At 46.3% G+C, this 20570-nt stretch overlaps 1 protein-coding gene across 1 annotated transcript in view; it reads left to right on the top strand.

The window, feature by feature from the left end:
- The window catches only part of si:dkey-215k6.1 (transmembrane protein 132B), a 102774-nt gene extending 82617 nt beyond the window's left edge, over positions 1-20157 (top strand). The window contains exons 6-16 of the mRNA XM_052068896.1: positions 5290-5433; positions 13971-14188; positions 14984-15047; positions 15147-15278; positions 16037-16114; positions 16345-16407; positions 16573-16701; positions 18025-18153; positions 18774-19073; positions 19136-19386; positions 19540-20157. Coding sequence (XP_051924856.1) covers positions 5290-5433; positions 13971-14188; positions 14984-15047; positions 15147-15278; positions 16037-16114; positions 16345-16407; positions 16573-16701; positions 18025-18153; positions 18774-19073; positions 19136-19386; positions 19540-20122 — 2091 coding nt within the window. The 3' untranslated portion in view covers positions 20123-20157. The remainder of the gene's footprint in view (positions 1-5289; positions 5434-13970; positions 14189-14983; positions 15048-15146; positions 15279-16036; positions 16115-16344; positions 16408-16572; positions 16702-18024; positions 18154-18773; positions 19074-19135; positions 19387-19539) is intronic.
- Positions 20158-20570: the final 413 nt, after the last annotated feature.

Raw genomic sequence — 20570 nt, 5'->3', positions numbered from 1 at the left:
TCATCCAAATAGACATAATGGAATAGTGCTCCTTTTCTTTAAAGGGAATGGTCAGGATGTGCCTCTGAGTGGCTGAAGCTAAAACAAGGTAAAGAGCATTCCACTTGTTAGCTTGTTAGCGGGGGGGGGGGGGGGGGGGCTGAGAGGTGGGGGGGCTACGCTACATCAAAGCCAAGGGAGGTCCGGAAAGGATCTGTTATGGTGTTTGAGCACATAAACGGGATGAGTAATCACGTTGTATCACGACCGCCGCCATTATGCGTCCTCGCTCGCTCCCCCTGCCGCTAAACGTAAAAGCCCAAGTGTCCCACGGGGGGGGTCCGAAAGGGAAGGAATGAATGCTGTTCTTGTCGGCCATCTTTTATTTATTCAACGTCGTCTAACCCGTTCCTGCTTCTTCGCCGCGCTTCTTTGGGCGCGTAAATCCCCGATGTCCTCTTTGACCAAACTGTTTCGCCCGCTTCGTGCACGAGCAACACGATTGACATTCAGGACAAAAGTTTGCGGACACCGCCCGTTCTTTTGGGCTGAAAAAGCGTCCCGTTAGTTTTGTCCAAGTGGTGGTGATTCATTTGGAGTCTGACAGATCACAAGCAGGCAGCGTGTCACTGTTTGCTCCGACTAATTACTCTGTCCAACAACACACTTAATGACAGCACACACACACACACACACACACACACACACCACCGCCGCCAACTCAACAAGCCTGAGGCTTAATAATTTGATTGTAATGAACATTGTCGTCATGATAATAGGCATTTATCCCTGACAGATCGCACAGCGTTTTCGGGCATTTTCCTACTTGGTCGCTGAAAGATACAATAAAGTCATCGTTTAAAAATGGCAATATTGCACGATGAGTGCGCAGCGGGGTTCCAGTTTCGCGTTTTCCTTGTGAGCACAAAGCGGCACTTCTTTCGAGGTTTTGAATTACAGCCACCGGAATAGTAATTTGTGTCCTTTGTGCGACAAGTTAGCTCACTGTGCTGCTGATGAGGAGGATGATGGTGGTGGAGTTGGTGTTGGGCATCGATTTTAAGATAAGATAAGATAAGAAGACCTTTATTAGTCTGGCAATGGAGAAATTCCTAATTCATAGCGGCAAAGTTATGAAAGGAAAAAGTAGAACAACAAAATATAGGAGCTGCTGTAAAGGCAGCCACTCTGGCGGCGCCATTTTGAAGTCCATCCATCCATTTTCCAAACTGCCTGATCCTCACTAGGGTCGCGGGGGGTGCTGGAGCCTATCCCAGCCGTCTTCGGGCAGTAGGCGGGGGACACCCTGAACCGGTTGCCAGCCAATCACAGGGCACACAGAGACGAACAACCATCCACGCTCACAATCACACCTAGGGACAATTTAGAGTGTTCAATCAGCCTGCCACGCATGTTTTTGGAATGTGGGAGGAAACCGGAGCACCCGGAGAAAACCCACGTGGGCCCTGGCAGAACATGCAAACTCCACACAGGGAGGCCGGAGCTGGAATCGAACCCGGTACCTCTGCACTGTGAAGCCTAACCACTGGACTACCGGGCCGCCCCCATTTTGAAGTCAAAATAAGAAAAATAACACAAGACAACACATAGGACGCAGACAGTCGTGCAATCTTCACCAATTTTCTGCATATACTTTGTCTGAAGCAGTTAGAGATGAAAGAGGAGAGTATCATTTAAACATCATTTAATTTCTGGTCAATTCAAATTTCTGTTATTTTCCAACCCAAATGTGACCCCAATCCACCACACGGCAATGCTCCATTCCCATTGGCCACCTTCCGCCATCAGTCAAATGATCTTCGTACGCCGCCGTGCACTTGCAGTGAATTGTTACGACAACGGGAAAAAACAAAAAAAAACATTCGTGGTAACGGGTTTTGTACTGGTGTACCTAATGAAGCGACTGCCGAGCATGCACACGTTTGACATCCCAACATTTCTGTGCTCATTAAAAAAATAAAATAAAATTGCAATTGGTCCTTTAACAAGCTGCACATCAGATTTGTACGCGCGTGCACCTCCGCTGACTTTACTGCTTATTAATGCCATGTCACGCCGTAAACAACAATCACACACACACACACACACACGCACGTCCCCACAAGGAGGGCGGAGGCGTGAGTCGCCATATGTTTCAGATGGCTTCACATCTCTCCGCATGGCCGCGCACAAATTAAAGCACTTTTGATTTGATTCTTATTATTGTCCTTTTACGAGCATCTCGACCGGTGTGAGATGAGAGAGGAGGAGCGAGCGAGCGAGCGCGCACGGCAAGTGGACGGTAAATCACGCGAACGAATCGACGGGATAAAAGGCCGTGAGACGGTCTCACGGTTTGTGTGATAAAACAACATTTAAGAGGCTGCTTGTTATGTGGGCTACCGGAAGACCGAGCAGATACATTTTCAAGGATGTAAAAGTCAACACACCCCTGGTCAATGGCCATTATTTTTTTTATTCATTCATTCATCCATCCATTTTCTGATCCACTTTATCCTCACTAGGGACGCGGGGGGTGCTGGAGCCCATCCCAGCTGTCTCCGGGCAGTAGGCGGGGGGACACCCTGAACCCTGACACCCGGTTGCCAGCCAATCGCAGGGCACACAGAAACGAACAACCATTCGCACTCACACTCACACCTAGGGACAATTTAGAACGTCCAATCAGCCTGCCACGCATGTTTTTGGAATGTGGGAGGAAACCGGAGCACCCGGAGAAAACCCACGCAGGCCCGGGGAGAACATGCAAACTCCACACAGGGAGGCCGGAGCTGGAATCGAACCCGGTACCTCAAATTAAAAAAAAAAAAAAAGCTCAATCCTCTCGTGAATGATATTGTGATCGGCAACTGGGGGTAATTCCGAACAGTTGCAAACAGCACCCTGGGTTAGCAAAAATAATCCCAAAACTTCTTTGCACACCGCCATTTCTCAACCGCCTGATTTAAAGCAACGGTGCCATCAAGAGGGAGTAAAAACATTTACAATTGGTTCATGAAGCAAATTTGAAGCTTCATTTTGCCATTACGATCATTTAGCTTGTTTTTTAAATAACCACCCTAATTTAAATTATTATTCTTTCTCTGTCGAAACTTTGTTTGTCCAACTTATTCCGCAGTCAATAGCACCATAATGACTTGAAATTCAAATTCGAGTTTGTGTACTTAACAAGACTTTGATAGTCTTTTAATTGGGACCAAATGAGTTTAGATCGCTACCTTCAACAGTCACTTTTCTCAACAGCACACACACACACACACACACACACACACAGCGCACGGGCGCGCAGGCATGCTAACGGTTGCATGCGCCGTCTTTCTCAGACTCAAGTGCGTACACGCATGCACCTGAATACATTTGAGACATTTACATTTTCCGAGAGGGAAAAAAAACAACAAGATCTCAACCGGCGATGCTTGTCAACAACACACAGATCGTGTGTGTGTTGCTCATCTGGTGTATCAGTGTGTCTGGGGACACAACAACAACAACGAGAACCGACGCCTCGAGTAGCCACTGGGTGACATCACGGTGCACTTGCAGCCCGCAGTCAAGATAGCGACAATGCGGATGTGATCTTATCGACACGTTTCATCGCATGACGCACGCACGGCAGGTAAACATTTCTCTTCCCGCTCAGCCTGCGGGCAGAACCTTTTCCTTGATATCTTCTTTCGGCACTCGATGCCCCCCCCCCACACCCTTCTTTTTTTTTTTTAATTGTCTTTGTCATGCTTTTAATCTTCTTTATTCCCTCCTGGCCGCCTGCCTCCTCACCTGTTCGTCATCTGCTTGTCGCGTGGCAAACATTTCGCCGTTGTTTGTCACGGGATTAAAGTGTGTACTTTGGGGTCATGAAATGACACACACACACACACACACACACACACACACACACGCGCGTGCAGAAAAAAAATGTTCTTCATAATGTTTAGAAATACATCTATGCGACGCTCTGCATTGCTATGCTAGGCTATGCTACACCGCTAACCCCGTAAAACGAAGCGGGACTATTTTGTGGAAGCAGTGCAGTTCATTTTCTGTATTTTTTATGGTTATTTATGATGGCTGAGTTGCCCTGGCGGGTCTAATAACACTCACAAAGCTGCCATCCACAAACAATAACCCATAATCACGAGTGCATGCGTGTGTGTGTGTGTTTGTGTGTGGATAAATGCCCCCTTTTGAAAGAGCGGCGGCGTCTAATCGAGATGGACGCCGGCAGGTCGGCCGGCGTCTAATCGCACTCCGGCGCTCTGATTATAATCATCAGCGTTTGATGCTCTCGTATTGAGCAAAACATGTGCCCGGAGGTCTAGCCATGGAACCGCCAACTGATTCATCGACAGCTAATCAATCATGAAATGAACTGAAAACTATTTCGATCGTCAATTTATTTATTTTTGCGGGATTCAAATGATCCGAAATCCTCAGGGTGACAGCCATTTGACACGATTCCTGCCGTTCACCATTAAAACCAGACCAGACTGAATATTTGGTGTTTTTCAAAATAGGGCCTTTGCAAAAACTTTTACTTTGAAAAGCAACTAGCAACATTCATTCATTCATTCATCTTCCGAGCCGCTTGATCCTCACTAGGGTCGCGGGGGGTGCTGGAGCCTATCCCAGCCGTCTCCGGGCAGTAGGCGGGGGACACCCTGAATCGGTTGCCAGCCAATCGCAGGGCACACAGAGACGAACAACCATCCACGCTCACACTCACACCTAGGGACAATTTAGAGTGTTCAATCAGCCTGCCACGCATATTTTTGGAATGTGGGAGGAAACCGGAGCACCCGGAGAAAACCCACGCAGGCCCGGGGAGAACATGCAAACTCCACACAGGGAGGCCGGAGCTGGAATCGAACCCGGTACCTCTGCACTGTGAAGCCCACGTGCTAACCACTGGACTACCGGGCCGCCTCCGACTGAATATTTGGTGTTTTTTCAAAATAGGTCCTTTGCAAACACTTTTACTTTGAAAAGCAACTAGCAACATATTTTGCTGATTTCATGACGTTAAACCGATTCATCACTGAACACACAATGATTGCCTGATGTTTAAAACTATTTATTGGATGAAAAATCGTTTGTCGCAGCTCAGCTGGAGTTCAGGCCGTTGAACGTGCCTCGACTTAACAAGCGACCGCTAGGAAATTCTGAGGATTCAATTTGCAAGCACGGTGCCAGTTCACCTGAAGAAAACGGAGCCAGGGCGCAGAAGGACGACGCGCGCAAGGTCTCGTCATAGTTTGTAACGTATGACGCGTGTGTGTTTGTGTGTGATAGGACACGGAGGTGTTGAACACGGCCATCCTGACTGGTCGCCGGGTGTCTCTGCCCATCAAGTTGGTGACGGTGGGGACGGACGGCCAGGTGAGGGAAGTGGACGACTCGCTCAGCTGCAGCTCGGCCGACGTCCACGTGCTCAAAGTAAGTGTCTTTGATGTCCGGCCGAATAGTTTTTTTTTGAAAGAAGAAGCCACCTGCTTTGACTCTGATCTGGTCTTTGATATTTCGGGAAAATGCCCGTGGTATTTTCATCAAAGGCTGCGACGTTGAGAAAAAGAACATTTGCGTTCTTTCATGCACGTCTGCTCGTTTTGTCGCCGGCGAACAAAAATGGTTGGCGGAGATCAATGATATTTTCTTCAATGTTTACAAAAGGTGGAAAAAAGTGGAAGACTAAATTGTCTTTGATGTTTTTCAAAAAGCACAGGACGGGTTCATCAAAGACTGAAATTCTTGTCATTTTTACAAAGATTTAAGTTATGTTGTATGATTGACTCGATTCAATTGGAAAAGAAAATTGAAGACTAAATGGTTCAACGCATTTTGCAACTCTCAATTAATTGACTTTGTTTTTTTTGACAAAAACGTCGCTCGCATTAGTGTCTTTGACGTTTAGCGAAAAGCGAGCTCAAACTCATTCGGTACCGGCTAATTCTGGACCATGTCTGAAAAGACGTTTAAAAACGTCTTTGGGAGTGAATGAATTTTAATTGAAGCTTGAATTCTCTTTAAAGTTTCGTAAGGCTTGCGATTTTCCGTTTTGTTTTTTTTAATTGTCCCCGTGCCATGTAGACCAGGTCTCAACTTTTACTGGGCTAAGAACCTCGCCGATAAAATCTTCCTAAATTCGCAGAAATCTCATCTTGTGCGGTTTTAATTCATTTTGAGCAGCGGAGCCTCTAATGACTCCATTCATTACGTTACTGGCCTCCTCGGTAAATGATGATGACGACGACGACGATGGCGGACATTTCCAAAGCTTGGTTAAAAATGGCCTCTTTTGACAAGTTTCCAACGCCGCTGCTTGTTTTTGGCTCATTTTTCCCACCGTTGGCTCCGGACTGATTCACATTAGCGAGATTGAACTCCGGCGAGTATTGGAGCGCGTGCAATCGCTTCGTTAGGTTCAGTCAGAACTCGCAACTTGTCTTTGTATGACTCGACTCTTTCAAAGAATAAAATCAAATCAAAACTTTGTCTTTGATGTTGACAAAAAACTTACATTCAATCTAAATTGTCTTTTTCTACAAAAACATGGACTGAATTATCTTTGCTTACCGAAACGTCAACATTGCTTTGGTGTTTATTTTGGTGTTTATTTTGATTCTGAATTGTCTTTGATGTTTTCAGCAATGTTAATTTGTACAAAGACTAAAAAGTGCCTCTGTTTGCAAAAAAAAACAAACAAAACGAAACCAAAAAAAAATCTACATTTTGTAAAGACAAAAATGTTTGGGGCGTTTATTCAAAAGACTTGAAAGCATTTTTTTGCCATGTTGCTTGAAGATCAAAACAACAAACTTTGCTAGCATAGTCAGCGTTTGAAAGCACCGACGTTGACACTAGTTTTTTGTTTTTTTTGCACCCCCCCCCAAAAAAACATGTCCAGTAGATCAATTCAAGACTTGAAATTGTCAATCACCGAGCTCAACATAAACACAAACACAAAACAAAACGATGCCGACTCAACAATTGTCTTTGATGTTTCAGACTGCAAATCGTCTTTGATATTTTGAAACACATTTGCATTGCGATTGTCATCGACGTCCCCCCCCCCCCCCCCCGCACCCGCCCCCCTACATGCCCGATTTTGATCTTCTTGAGTCAACTGCCTTTGAACGTTTACCAAGTCAAGTCTGCAACATTTCTCTTCATTGATGTGTACAAAAAAAAATTTTTTTTTAAGTGCTCACTTCAAGAGCGGCTCAATTGAAAACGGGCTGAAAGAATTTGCGTGTGCACAAAGACAACAAAGTCAAATCTATACGCGCGGTCAAGCCGTCGTGTTTATGGCGCACAAACGTGGCAAATTCATCCGGCCGTAAAAACTTTAAAGTGGCGGCGACGGGCCACGCTAACGCTAACGCTTGCCGCCGCAGCGGTGGAATGTGCCGGTGCGGCCAAAGTTAAAAGATTGATTCCCCCGACGTGGCGTCGCCTTTGTCCTCGGGAAGCGCAAATGAAACGCGCGCTCACTTGTGGCACTTTCAATGCCGAAATGATTTCCTCGCGCCGTCCGACGGGAGCCTCGCTCTTTAAGTGCGATCAATAACGCCGGTGACAGAGGACGCTCGTTTCCACGCGCGTCTTTGAGCGTGCATGCGCTTGCTGCTAAAGATTGAGTCCACGTTTTCCGCACGCCCACAAAAACACGAAGCCTGTTGTTCTCGCTCCCGATTGGACTTCCGAGTTATTCGAGGGGGGGCCAAATTGTCTTTGATGTTGAGAATAAAACATTTTTTGCCAGTTTATATGGTGACTTCAAATACCTTTAAGTCATTCACTCCCAGTGACGGTTTTAAACGTCTTTTCAGACTTGGTCGAGAATTGGCTGCTACTAAATGAGTTCATGTGGAGGAAAAAAAAAATAATGAACCCCCCCCCCCCAAAAAAAAAACCATGTGAGTTTTGCAGAGGACTGAAACGTGTTGGTTTACTTCAACGCTTTGGTTTGTTTTTTGGAGGACTCACAAGCGGCTTTGATGTGGACAAAAACACGTCCGGTGGATTTCTTTTTTTTTTTTTTTAAGACTCCCCCCCCCCCCCAAAAAAAATCGGCGGCGAAGTCGCCTACCTTCGGGTTGATTTTTGAAGTGAAAAGGTATGGTGGCGTGAATTTCTAAGAGTGACGCGCAGCGAGTTCGACATTTGGGGCGTCCTTGTCGCTAATTACTCGCTTGCTTGTATTTCCTCTCGCGTTGTCGTGACTAATTTGGTCGGATGACGTTGACGCGTACGCGCCCGCGCGCGCGCTTTAAGAGAGCTGTTTGTGCCACGAATGGACACGCGGGTGATTAAGAATTGATCTGAGCGACATTTAATAAGGCACTCGCCCGCTTTGACACGCGTGATCTTTACACGCACGCACGCGCGGCTGTCCTTGGAAAGTGCATGCGTCTGCACACACCTTTCACCTACTGGAACAGTCCTCGTCACTTTTGCACCCCCCGCCCAAGAAATGCAATGCAAGTATAAAGGAAGCCTCATCATCATTCCATGACTTGCACGCCCCCCCCCCCTTTGTTTTTTTGCTGCAAGTTGTGAGGGAAAATTACAAGGGCTCATTAAAAACCTGATGGTTACACGAGAGGTTGGTGACAATTTCCAATTGGAACTTTAGCGCCCCCCCCTGACCCCCCCATGGCCACCTTCCCCCATAAAAAAAAACAACATAGGAGAAGTCATTTCAAGAAATGACTTTTCCTCTCCAAGTTTACGAAAAATAACGTTGACAATTCCGTCAGTCCCCGAGAAACGGCCGCCCTACCTCTTTGCTACACTAGAGGGCGCAATTATTGTGTTTCGTGGGGCAGGCTCATCTTGGATCTTTTCCTGATGCTCCCTTCAGACTTTTTGCTAGTCACTCTTAGCTGGAATTCACGTCATGCCGCACATTTGCAGAAGTTTTGAAAATCTGTGAAGATGAGGTGGCTCGGGCATCGGGTTACGATGCTTCCCGGACGCCTCCCCCGGTGTTCCGGGCATATCCGGACCGGCAACAATATATTTCAAGTTGTTCGGATCATTTGTAGTGTTCCTGTGGAGCCCGCTCGCCTATTGAACATTTTGACTTTGTTTTGACTCTCGCCAGGCCGACTCGAAGCGGCGGCGCAATGAGCCCATAACTCCTCACTAAAGTGCGGCGGGAGTGCTGACAGCTTTTTTTTTTTTTTTTTTTTCTAAGCGCGCATCAAACGCCGCTTTTAAGTCCGCCGAGCGGACGCCTCGCAATGTCAGGCTGGTCGCCGACTGTCAGCGTGACCCAAAAGTTTCACTCCCGGCGGTGCCGCGCACTCATTGTGTCCAAAGAAATGCCTTGCAAAGGTGACAAACCACCAAACCAACGTTGTTAACCAACCTGCCGTATTTCGAACGACAAAAAAAAATCGTCACGTGTATATATAGTAGCTAGCCCCAGCTAACACGTTCGGTGTCACGATGTTAAAAGAAAAAAAAATAATAAAAAAAAATATTCTCCCTCATCACTCTTTGGTCCATCTTAGCATGACGTAAGAATATTGGCAGCCAACGACGAGGCACTCTAAAATGTCCAAGCCAGTGTGAAGCGAGCTGCCACCCCCAGTTTTTGTCCGCTTGCCCTGGTCTGCATACTAGCTCCCAAGTCAGATTTTGAAACCCCAATCCTTGCCTCGCCCCCCCGCGTGCTATTCCACCAGTTTCTCTGTGACATGCAAGCACTCACAGCAGATGGTGAGGCACTCTCAAGCGGCCACCAGTCCCCAAGCCCCCCGTCCACGTGCTGGCTGTCACGGCGGATCAAATAAATGAATAAATACAATGACAACAAAAATCCCCCTACTCGCTCTTCCATTTCTCTGTGTGCACACTCAGGGCTGACAACGGGGCGCTCTAAAACAGCCATGCTAACAGACTGTTTGAAATGAAGACGCATTCTGGTGGTCGAAGTAGGGCTCCATTGCTAACTATATGTTGCAATCGGGCCAGACAAATGCTGACGCGAAAGAAAGCAACTTTCATGATGACATTGTGGGGGGCGTGGCTAGTTTTGTGACTAGACAGAGTTTTAGCCACACCCGAAAATCTGAAACGGTGAAAAGCACTATTCACGCTCCACACCCCCGAAAATCTGAAACGGTGATCTATTCACGCTCCACATCGGAGTACCGCATGTTCACATTGTCAGAATATTTGTATACATCTCTGAAATGACCTGACAAAGATGTAAAGATGCTACGTTAGCGACGATCCACACGAAATCTGCCGTCAAGACGGTACCGTTAAAAGCGCTCGCTTATCCGTAAATGTGTGCACGTGTGAAGTCCGGTCCGCCCGCTGAGTGTGACCCCTGTCACGGTCCATAAAACATGGCCGCCTGGGTCGATAACTAATTAGCTGAAAATTAGCATGCTAGCTTACGCGGCCAGCAGGAGTCATCAATACTAAACAAATGGAATAAAGGGCCGTAAAATGTCATTTCCTTTTTTTTTTTTTTTTTTTTTTCGGAATTTACCAAACATTCCTCCGATTTTGCACCAGCGTTTGCAAACTTCCTTATTTTCCCTCAGTTGCCTCAAAAGGGACGCGAGTTGAAGCGTGCTAGCGTGTCTTGCCACGCTAGCACGCTTCAACTCTCCCAGCTTGTATGACGACAAAAGTCCGCTCGGACTGACTTCGACTCGGACGATTCCGTATTCTTTGATCTCTTTGTCTCATTTAAATAACGCCGCGTGACAAATCAACACACACACACACACACACACGTGTAAAGTTCAAATTGAACACGCGCACACACACTCTGAGGCCACGCAAACAGACATATTGGGGCCAGCGTTGACTTATATCCCTATGCTAATAAGGCTGCTAAATCACACACGCTCGCGTGTGCGCGCACAGACACACACACACACACACACACACACACACACACACACACACACACAGACACACACCTTTTATTATTTAAGCCCACTTGACGGGTCTGAGAAAGAGCCAAACGAGAGGAAGTGTTTGAAGCTAACACCAAGAAGTAGATTGTATTTTTGCCGACTTCACACAAAAGGAGTTGGGCGATTTTTTTTTTCTTCTCTCCGCTCAGCTTGCAACAGTCCCAAACAATTAAGTGAGTCTCCCCCCCCCCCCCCCCCCCCCCAACTGCAATTGGATTCAAGTTGGGACAAGAGCTGACATTGGAGTCCACTTCACGGTGGCTATGCTTGGTGTCAGGAGTGAGTTTTCAAGCTCAGGCTAATTTTTTTTTTTTTATCCGCTTAAAGGAGAGATGTATTTTTCCGGTTCTCATTGTTCCGGAAATAAAGTTTGGAACTCTTTTAATAAAAATCCTATGAAGGCTAAAAAAAACTTTTTTCCTACCTTTTCTATTTGTTATTTGGTATTTTTCTTCATGAAATCTAATTAGATTTCCGTCGAAGTAGAATAAATGAAAACAATTATTTTGATTGAATTCGTTTTTTCGTTCAGATTTTTGCAAAAGGCTTTTAAGCATTGACGCTGACATTTGGTGTCAGAAAAAAGGATTCAAAAAGCATTTTTGTGTTAAGCGCAATGCACATGGGAAATTGTTTTCCCTTATTTGATATCAGAAGTGGGATTGAAAACTGTACACATCCTTCAAAAAAGTGACACAAAAACTTTTCTTGTTCAAGTGTTTCACCAAAAAAATTTGGGGAGTCATGTTCTAAAAACATTTTCTTGTTAGGATAAAAGTCACACTTTTATTAGTGGAGTCCCAAAGGGGAACGTTTTTGATGTTGGAAACGGGATTGAAACCCCACATCCAGTTATGAAAACACGGAAGACATATTGTTTTTGTCGATTTTATTCATGCTATTCAATGCAAATCGAAATGGAAAAAGAGATTTGGTTTCAAGTGTCTTGATGACGACCGCCTCGAGGGTTAAGAATATTTGGTGTCCGAAGTGGGGTTCAAATCGAATACTTTTTTTTTTCTTTTTTTAAATGTGAAAAATACAACAAAAAAGGGTTCCATTTTAAACCGTTTTGGGGCTATTTGGTGTCAGAAGCGGAACTGATCGATTCCTCTCTTTGAATACGACACGGCGGCTCGGAGGCGACTGGCCTCGGCGTGGCCCCTCTCAAGTGACGGACAGGTGAGAGGCGTAATCTCATCAGCGGGCCTGTTATCCAGCTCCCCCCTGAGGGCACGCCCCCTTTCCGAGTGACGGGGCTCCCTGATTGGATGAGAGCCTCCCCGAAGTCTGATGGATGGGCTTTACCGCCGGCGCCGGCCAAACGGATGAGTGGCGAGAGCAAATGCAGACGGATGCGCGGCCTCGTGGGGAGAACAGACGTTTTGGGGGGGGGGGGTTTGCAAAATGTGCAGTTTGCCCACATTGAGTCAAAATGGGACAGCCTGACTTTGGTTTTCGTCGACATTTTTTGGAGAAAAGTCAAGTCAATGTGCTCATCAAATTCTGTGCTAATTGCCGCCGTACCACAAAAAAAAAATCAATCAACAACATTTCAACGTCACACATTCGAGCTTTGGTTTTGTATTCAATGAAAGGCGATTTTGAACACTGTTTCAAAAAGTTCGATAAAACGCAACATCAAATTGGCTTTTACTTGATCATTTTTATTTTTAGGAATAAAATGTTCAAAAAATATTTAAGATTGGTCATTGTATGCCCATGTACTTTCTTTAACTATGTACAGACACGAGTATTTATCTTTTTAACATTTTAATGTTATACCTTTTTTAAATATTTAAAAAAAATATTTTTTTAATATTTAAAAATTAAAAAAATTAAAAAAATATATTTTAAAATATTTTTTTTAAGAATATTTAAAAAAGTGGAAATGATTTTTAAATAAAATTTACTTGAACAATATTTTGGGGTAGAATAAAATTTTTAAAATTGGTTTTATTTGACCGTTGCATTCACATTGAATTTCTTGAAGTAAATGTAGAAACTAGTAACAATCTTTTTCACGTTTTAATATATTTTTTTCATTAAATAATAATAATAAAGATTTTAAAACAAACCACAACATGGATACGATTTTCAAATTGTTCACCAATTTTTTTTTCGTCAATATGATTTCTTTTTGCATCAAGTCCTACAATACAATACAATACATGCTGATTTATATAGCGCTTTCACAACAGCGGCAGCTGTAACAAAGCGCTTTACAAAACAGTTAACATAAAGTAAAATAATAAACACAACACATAACATAAAACACGGACAGTCGTGCAGTCCTAACCACTTTTCCGTCACACGTTTTGTTGTTTGAAGCAGTTTGAGATGAAAGAGGAGAGAATCAAAGTCCTAGTAGCAGGGAGCGAACCGGTGTGGCATCTAATTAGCATATCGCGCTAATTGTATAGCATGCCACAGGAAACAACCCACACGTGTGATTGGACGTTTCTATTTCAAGTCAGCGAAAGTAAGTTGCTCTCTTTTGATGGGTGGGGCGAGAAAAAAAAAAAAAGACAACGAAGCAAACGTGTTGTTTTGAAGCGGTCGAAAAGTTAGCCAAAAGTTTTCCCGCGAATGCTTTTGCGGCACTGTCGGATGGAGTTTTTTTTTTTTTCCTTTTTCTCTTTCCCCCCACCGCACACTTGTTGAACTGCTGAGGCCGCCGCTTTTCGCCTCGCGATTCCTCACATCTCGCTTTTTGTCGTGGCGCTTGCTGTGGCAAAGCAACCCAGATTAAATCCATTCTTCAGTGTCCTCAAAACTCACACTCAGCAACACGCGCGCACGCGGGCACACGATCGCCGTGTGTGTGTGTGTGTGTGTGTGTGTGGGGGGGGGTTTAACTTGATTTCTGTTCACTTTATTATTGCTGTTTATTATTATTATTATTATTATACGTTCATCATATGTTTATCATTAACATGTTCAAAATAGAGGTCGTGGGTCAGATTTTTTTTTTGTTGAGTTCCCCTTCAAGCGTCCATGTTTTTTTTTGTTGTTTTTTTTGCGGCTCAGGTGTCCGGCAACTGCGACGAGGTTCTGGTGAACGGCAAAGAGATGCGCGGACGTCAGGGCGTGTCGGTGGCCTTCGCGTACATGCACCTGACGGCCAGCCTGTCGCTCAACGTTTGGGTGCCCAAGTTGCCTCTGCAGATCCACGTGTCCGACACCGAGCTCAGCCAGGTCAAAGGTTGGCGGGTGCCTATCACCCCCGCCGCCGCCAACAGCAGGAGGTAAGCGCCGCATTTTAACACGCCAGGACTTCGGTTCGGAAAACATTCGTACCCTCGGAGTCATTATCAAGGGAGCCGCTTAACATTCTCAACATATTCAAATGCCGTCTTTGGTCGAAGGTGGCGATTTTAGTTGTCATGCAAAAAAGTACATTTTTAAAAGTTGCAATTTTGGTGGGAAAAAACATTGTTTGGGGGGGGGGAAGGGTCTTGGCTCCAAGGTCAAATGACAAACATAAGATTTGTATTTAACAAAAGAAAAAGAGAGAGTGAGAGATTATTGTAATTGGGTAAAGAAAATTTTTGTTTTTTGTGAAAACGTCTTTTTTTTTTGACAAAAAAAGTAGTTTTTGTGAAAACGTCTTTTTTTTGACAAAAAAAAATCTCAGGTACCTTTTTGGGTCCTTTGCAAAACACTTTTCATGAAGAAATATTTATAAATTTTTTAAAATTATTTCTTCATCCAGGTAAGGTATCCAAAAAAAATAAAAAAGACTTTGATGAAACTGTTAAAAAAATAATTTTTTGTGTGTGGGGGCGGGGACTCATATTTTTAAAAAAATCCGTCATTTATGTTTTCAACAATTTGTTCACGAGAATTAATTGCTTGTGATACAAGTGTTGAAAAAAAATCAATTTTTGATGGAAAAAAAATGTAAAAATCTTTCCAACGTTGCGGTTGGTGCAAAAAATACCCCAAATGTGGTTATGATGCTAGCTTCAAGTACGACTGACAATGCAATGATAATCGATATTTTTTTTGTTTGTTTGTTTGTTTGCTTATTTTTTGTTCAGGCCGACGAGAGACAGCGAAGACGACGAGGATGACGAGAGGAAGGGCAAAGGATGCGCCCTGCAGGTTTCTCCTCTTTGCTTGCGTTTCACGACATTACGCGTAAGAAAACAACGTTAAGCGCTGACGCGTCTTTTTTTTTGTTTTTTTGTTTTTTTTCTACAGTACCAGTACGCCCTGGTGAAAGTGCTTACGCACTTTGTGGCCGAGCCGTCCGACCCGGGAGGGGAGGTGGTCCGAATGCTGGGCGCCGACTGGCAGGCCGACATCACTCACTTGGTCCTTGATCAGCTCAAGGTCGACTGCAGCCGGACAACCGTTTTCTTTTTCAAAGAAATGAAATACATTTATATTTGGTTTTGAATTGTCAGTTTTATTATTGTTTTCGGATTATGGCTAAAAACTGCAGAGATTTTTCTGGGAATTAAAAAAAAAAAAATCTAAAGGTGTGGTGGACATAAGTGTACACTCAACTGGCCACTTCATTAGGTACCAAATGATATTTGGTTTACCTTCTAAAGCAGGGGTGTCCAAACTTTTTGCCAAGGGGGCCAGATTTTACGTGGTAAAATGTCGGGGGGCCGAACTTGGCTGACATTCTTTACATTGAACAACAATATTGTTCAACAAATTTTAGTAAGCCAATCTGTTTCACATTTCCATTTTTATTTTAATTTCGACAATCTTAAGAATTTCTTTTAGTTCATTTGAAACAGGAATTTGAAATATGACATATCAGTCAATATAAACACGGAGTGATGTCTTGTTAACTCGTGAGTGATGCCCTCTAGTGTCTAAATGCTATTACTCATTTAGTGAATGCTATTACTCATTTAGCCACTAGAGGGAAGCAGTACTCTATGAAACATCACTCACCAGTCTACGAGACCTCAGTCAATGCAACACGTGTTCCATTGCGCCCAACCTGCGGGCCAGACGGCACTGATTTTATGACGGGGGCCGAGGGCCGGATGAAATTCGACCGCGGGCCGGATTTGGCCCCTGGGCCGGACTTTGGACATGCCTGTTCTAAAGTGACCGTTGTTTTTACATAGGTGGAAGATGAACGCATCGCCAGGCTGGTGGACGGCCGCGTTCTGATTGGCCGAGACCTCGGCATCACCACCATCCAAGTACGCTCCGCCAAGAATTTCGCCAGCGTTTGTTACCTGTTGACATTTGAGAGCGTGACATTTCCATTTTCCATTTATACGTTGGCTCTCGTGTCACTCTTTGCTCATCCCGTCCATTTTGTGAAGATACGTATCACACTTGCCATTCTCCCGCTTTGGAGTTTGGCATTGAACCCAAGCGATCTGAAACGCGGCCCTTCCGTTTTACGTCCTGTCTTTTTGCTCGGCAGGTGTTGTCGCCTCTGTCTGACTCTATCCTCGCAGAGAAGACGGTGACGGTGTTGGACGACAAGGTAACAAAATGATCGCGAGAGAAGTGTTCCTGTGATAGTTGATGATCTGTGATATTGACTGGGACACCGACGTCATAATGGCGGCTGTCAGCCCAGTGGTCTGCGTGACCTCAAAATAGAAGGTTTTGGGCGGTCGGAATAAGCGGCGGTTCCTCTTGTGCGTAGGTGGCCATCGTGGACATGGGGGTCCAGCTGGTGGCCTCGCTGTCGCTCAGCGTGGCGCCCGCCGGCGGCAATTTACAAGCCATCCTGATGACCGCCACCGCCAGCCAACTGATGCGGGCGCCCAAACAGGTAGGAAGACGCACACTATGCTAGTGATGGACAACCGAAGCTTCATCAAGCACTTGATTGTTTTTCACTCCTCTAGATGGCGCTCTTGGTTTAAAGATGCCGTGGAAATTTGAATACGTTTCCAATGCACTAACCTTTATATGTAAACCAAGAGCACGAGCTGGTGGAGTCCAAAAATATCCCAAGTGCTTCATGAAGCTTCGTTTTCCCATCACTACACGACGCATTCACTTCTTTTGAATTAGAAATGATCCTAAAATGTTTTTTTACTTTCTTTATGGAGAAAGTCAACAAAAAAATGGATATTTTTACGTGCTACAAGTAATAAACTTTTTAGAGAGTCTAATAATATGATAATAAGATTTATTTTTTTTAATTGTGTGGAAAAGTAAAAAATATTTTTCCATAATGAAAAAAACCCGCATATTTTTAACATTAAAAAACATGATTTCAGGCAAGAAAATATATTTTTGTGATTTGGGGAAATCAAACAGATCATTTCTTAGATCACGTTTTTCCGGAGCAAAGCGTTATTGTGTGAAAAAAGTAAAAACATTCTTGGGGGGGAAGATATTTTTGACAATCTCATGACAAAATTTTTTTCGCTGATAAAAGTCATTCAAATCAAAAACCACTTGATTTTCCATGAGAATAACCCTCACGAATGTGTCTCCTGTGCACTTTGGACGGCTCTCGCGATCGGATTATTGCAGTTCTGTTGTTTTTATATCAAGGGGGTGCGGGGGACAAAAAAAAACACGGAAGAGCTGACTTCTCCTACGGCGCTTTTCATATCTTTCCAGCAAAACACACAAACACAGACGCTCACACACGAGTCGATGGCAGCTTGGTGTGGAAGGAAAAGGCCCGAGGTCGCAATCAGCCAATCCGAAGAGTAATCCTCCACTGTGAACATTTCACGCTGCTTATCTGCCTTACATGATAATCACGTCCTAATTAGCCGCATGCCTCACTTGCAGCCGCGAACACACTCAACGACTCAACTCGCTGCGTGAGAGTGTAACGTGTACGTACTTATTTACACGTGTGTGTGTTTGTTCAAGCAATGCCAAATTTGCGCTCCTATCTTGTTCCCATCTGCGCTATGATTTGAGGCGACATGCGCTTACCGCAATTGGAGGCAGGAAGGAGCTTGCCGTCATGATATCTGCATTTGTATTATGGATGGTTAATTCGTTCGTTAGTTCGACACCATATTGGTTTGCATCGGGTCCAAGTGGGACGAGCCAGGTGATATCTCCAGCAGGTGGCGCTGCGGTAAAACCGCTCAATGTTTTTCAAGCGCTCGGGATTCCATTTCAGGAAGCGGCCATCAGCGCTTGGATCCACTACAGCGACGGCGCCGTTACGCCGCTCGACATCTACGACCCCAAAGACTTCCTGCTGTCTGCGTCGTCATTGGACAACGACGTCGTATCCGTAACCAATCAGGTGGGAGCTTCTCTTTGAGCTCTTTGCCCCGCAACCCCTCGAATTGTTGTTGCACCACGGGTCCGTTGGGGTGGCTCTGTTGGTTAGCCACTTTTGCTACTTAGTTAGCTCATCACTCAGCCAGTCAGTGTGCTTGTTAGTCAGTGGCTCAATGAGTTAGTTAGCTAGTTCATCAGTTAATTTAATTGTTAGTTCAGTCAACGATTGGGCGAATAAGATGCTGGCTTGGCTCTTAGCGAGCGAGTGAATCGAAGGTTGCTTATTTCGGTAGTAAATGGATGCTAGCTATTCAGTTGGTGGATCATCCAATTATTTACAGCAACTCAGTGAGTCACTCGTCTGTTTCGTCGGTAAGTTAGTTAGTCAATTAGGTCAGTAGTGAGTTGTCAACAACTAGTTTGTTTGATAGTCAGTCAGCCCGTCAAGTTACTTACTCAGCCAGCCTGTTAGTGAGTCAGCAATTGAGTCCATCTGTTACTTACACACATAGCTAGTTAGTTTATCGGTCAACTTGTGAGTTAGCTTAAGCAGCTAACTGGCTCGTCAATCGGTAAACTTATGAGTCAGGAAGGGAAACGCCTTTCCCTTACGCTCTATCATTGGTGGCGTGGCACCGGCAGGAGCAACACTGGCCCGTGGTTGTGGCAGAAGGTGAAGGCCAGGGGGCGCTGGTGCGCGTGGAGATGGTGATCTCGGAGACGTGCCAGAAGTCCAAGAGGAAGAGCGTGTTGGCGTCTGGCGTCGGCAACGTGGCGGTCAAGTTTGGAGCCGCCCGCAGCGACGGCGACGAGGGCGGGGCCCCGGCGGAAGGGGCCGCGGCGGACAACGACACCGAGCAGCCGAAAGTCGCAGACGGAGCCGAGCGGGAGTCCAAAAGTGTGGCGGTGGCCGCGGAGCGTGAGGAAGGCGCCATGAGGAAGGTGGGATGAAAATGCGGCCTGAAATGGAAAAGGTCAAAGCTGACTTGCTGCTACGTCGTCAGGTGAGCTTAACGACCAAGAGCACCGTCACCCATCGGGCGTCGGCCGGCAAACCCGGCGGCGGAGGTCCGAACCGGGCGGAGGACAGCGCCGGCTACCCGGCCCAAGTGGAGGTGCCCGGACCCTCTGACGGCGAGCTGAGCCAGACCACCAGGGGACTCTCGGACCTGGAGATCGGGATGTACGCCCTCCTGGGAGTTTTCTGTTTGGCCATCCTCGTCTTCCTCATCAACTGCGTCAGCTTTGCCTTCAGGTAACCTCTTCCTTTCCGACAAGGAGGAATACATGAAAAAGTGCTCGGCGTCGAGGAACGCCTTTGTGAACGCCTCCCAAGTGCCAACGATGCCCGATCCCATTCGAGTGTACTTCTTTTTTCTCGTTTCCTTTCTGGCGCGGGGACCCTCAGGTACCGCCACAAGCAGGTGCCCGTGCTGGAGGCGGGCGGCAACATGAACCACGCCCACGACTGGGTTTGGCTGGGCAATGAGGCCGACCTCCTGGGGGACCACCCGGACCACGCCGACCCCTGTCCGGCGGCGCCGCCCGACGAGTGCACCACCATCATCGACCGCGGCGAGGATGCCTACGCGGAGAGCAAGTACCTCCTGAACGGGGCGGGCACCGCCTCGACCGTGGCCGGCGTCAGGGGAGGTGCGGGCCACCGGGGCGTTTCCCACAGCCAGACCTTACCCCGGGCTCTCCCGGACCCCCACCAGTGCCTTTCCGCCATCACCGCCGCCCGACGCGACGCCGAGCATCTCAACAACTCGCCCAGGGCGTCCGGCAAACGCAAGCGAGTCAAATTCACCTCGTTTGCCACCGTGCTGCCCAACAACCGCCACCAGGGCGGGGCCGGCGGGCCCTACGCCGACCCCTCGGTCTTGCTCGGCAAGGGCGGCGAGGACGACATCAAGTGGGTCTGCCACGACGTAGACATGGGCCAGTCGGAAATCAGGAGCTACATGGAGAGGCTACAAGACAATTTGTGACTGCGCGGCGGACTTGGGTGGGGGGCTGAGAAAGGTCTGGGGTTGTGGGTGGGGTAGGGTGCCCAAGAAAATCTTCCACAATTTGAACATGGAAAGGCCACGAAACAATTGGTGACTGTCTGTTGTCGGATGGGAGGGGTCACATTGTGGTCAGTGAGATGACTATTCGTAGGGGGGGCTCTAAGGGGGGCGCAAGTGGTTCTGGTGCCCAGCAGGAACCAGGCATGTGTTTCTGGGTGAACCCATGAAGACAGCTCGCCTGTGATGCTTTCTGAATAAAAGCGCGATAGATGAAGGACGGACGCAAAGGACTGACCAAGAATGTTGCGGCACGGAAACAGGAAGTGGGAGGCAAGTTCATGCAATAAGAGACCCGCATTCAAAATGAGTCAGTCAAACAAAACCATGTCCATGGCCGCTGCCAGGAAACCATTGTGCTTTTCACCAT

The sequence above is a fragment of the Hippocampus zosterae genome, chromosome 6, assembly GCF_025434085.1.
Source record: "Hippocampus zosterae strain Florida chromosome 6, ASM2543408v3, whole genome shotgun sequence".
Taxonomy (NCBI): domain Eukaryota; kingdom Metazoa; phylum Chordata; class Actinopteri; order Syngnathiformes; family Syngnathidae; genus Hippocampus; species Hippocampus zosterae.
This window is presented reverse-complemented; position numbering and strand designations above follow the sequence as displayed.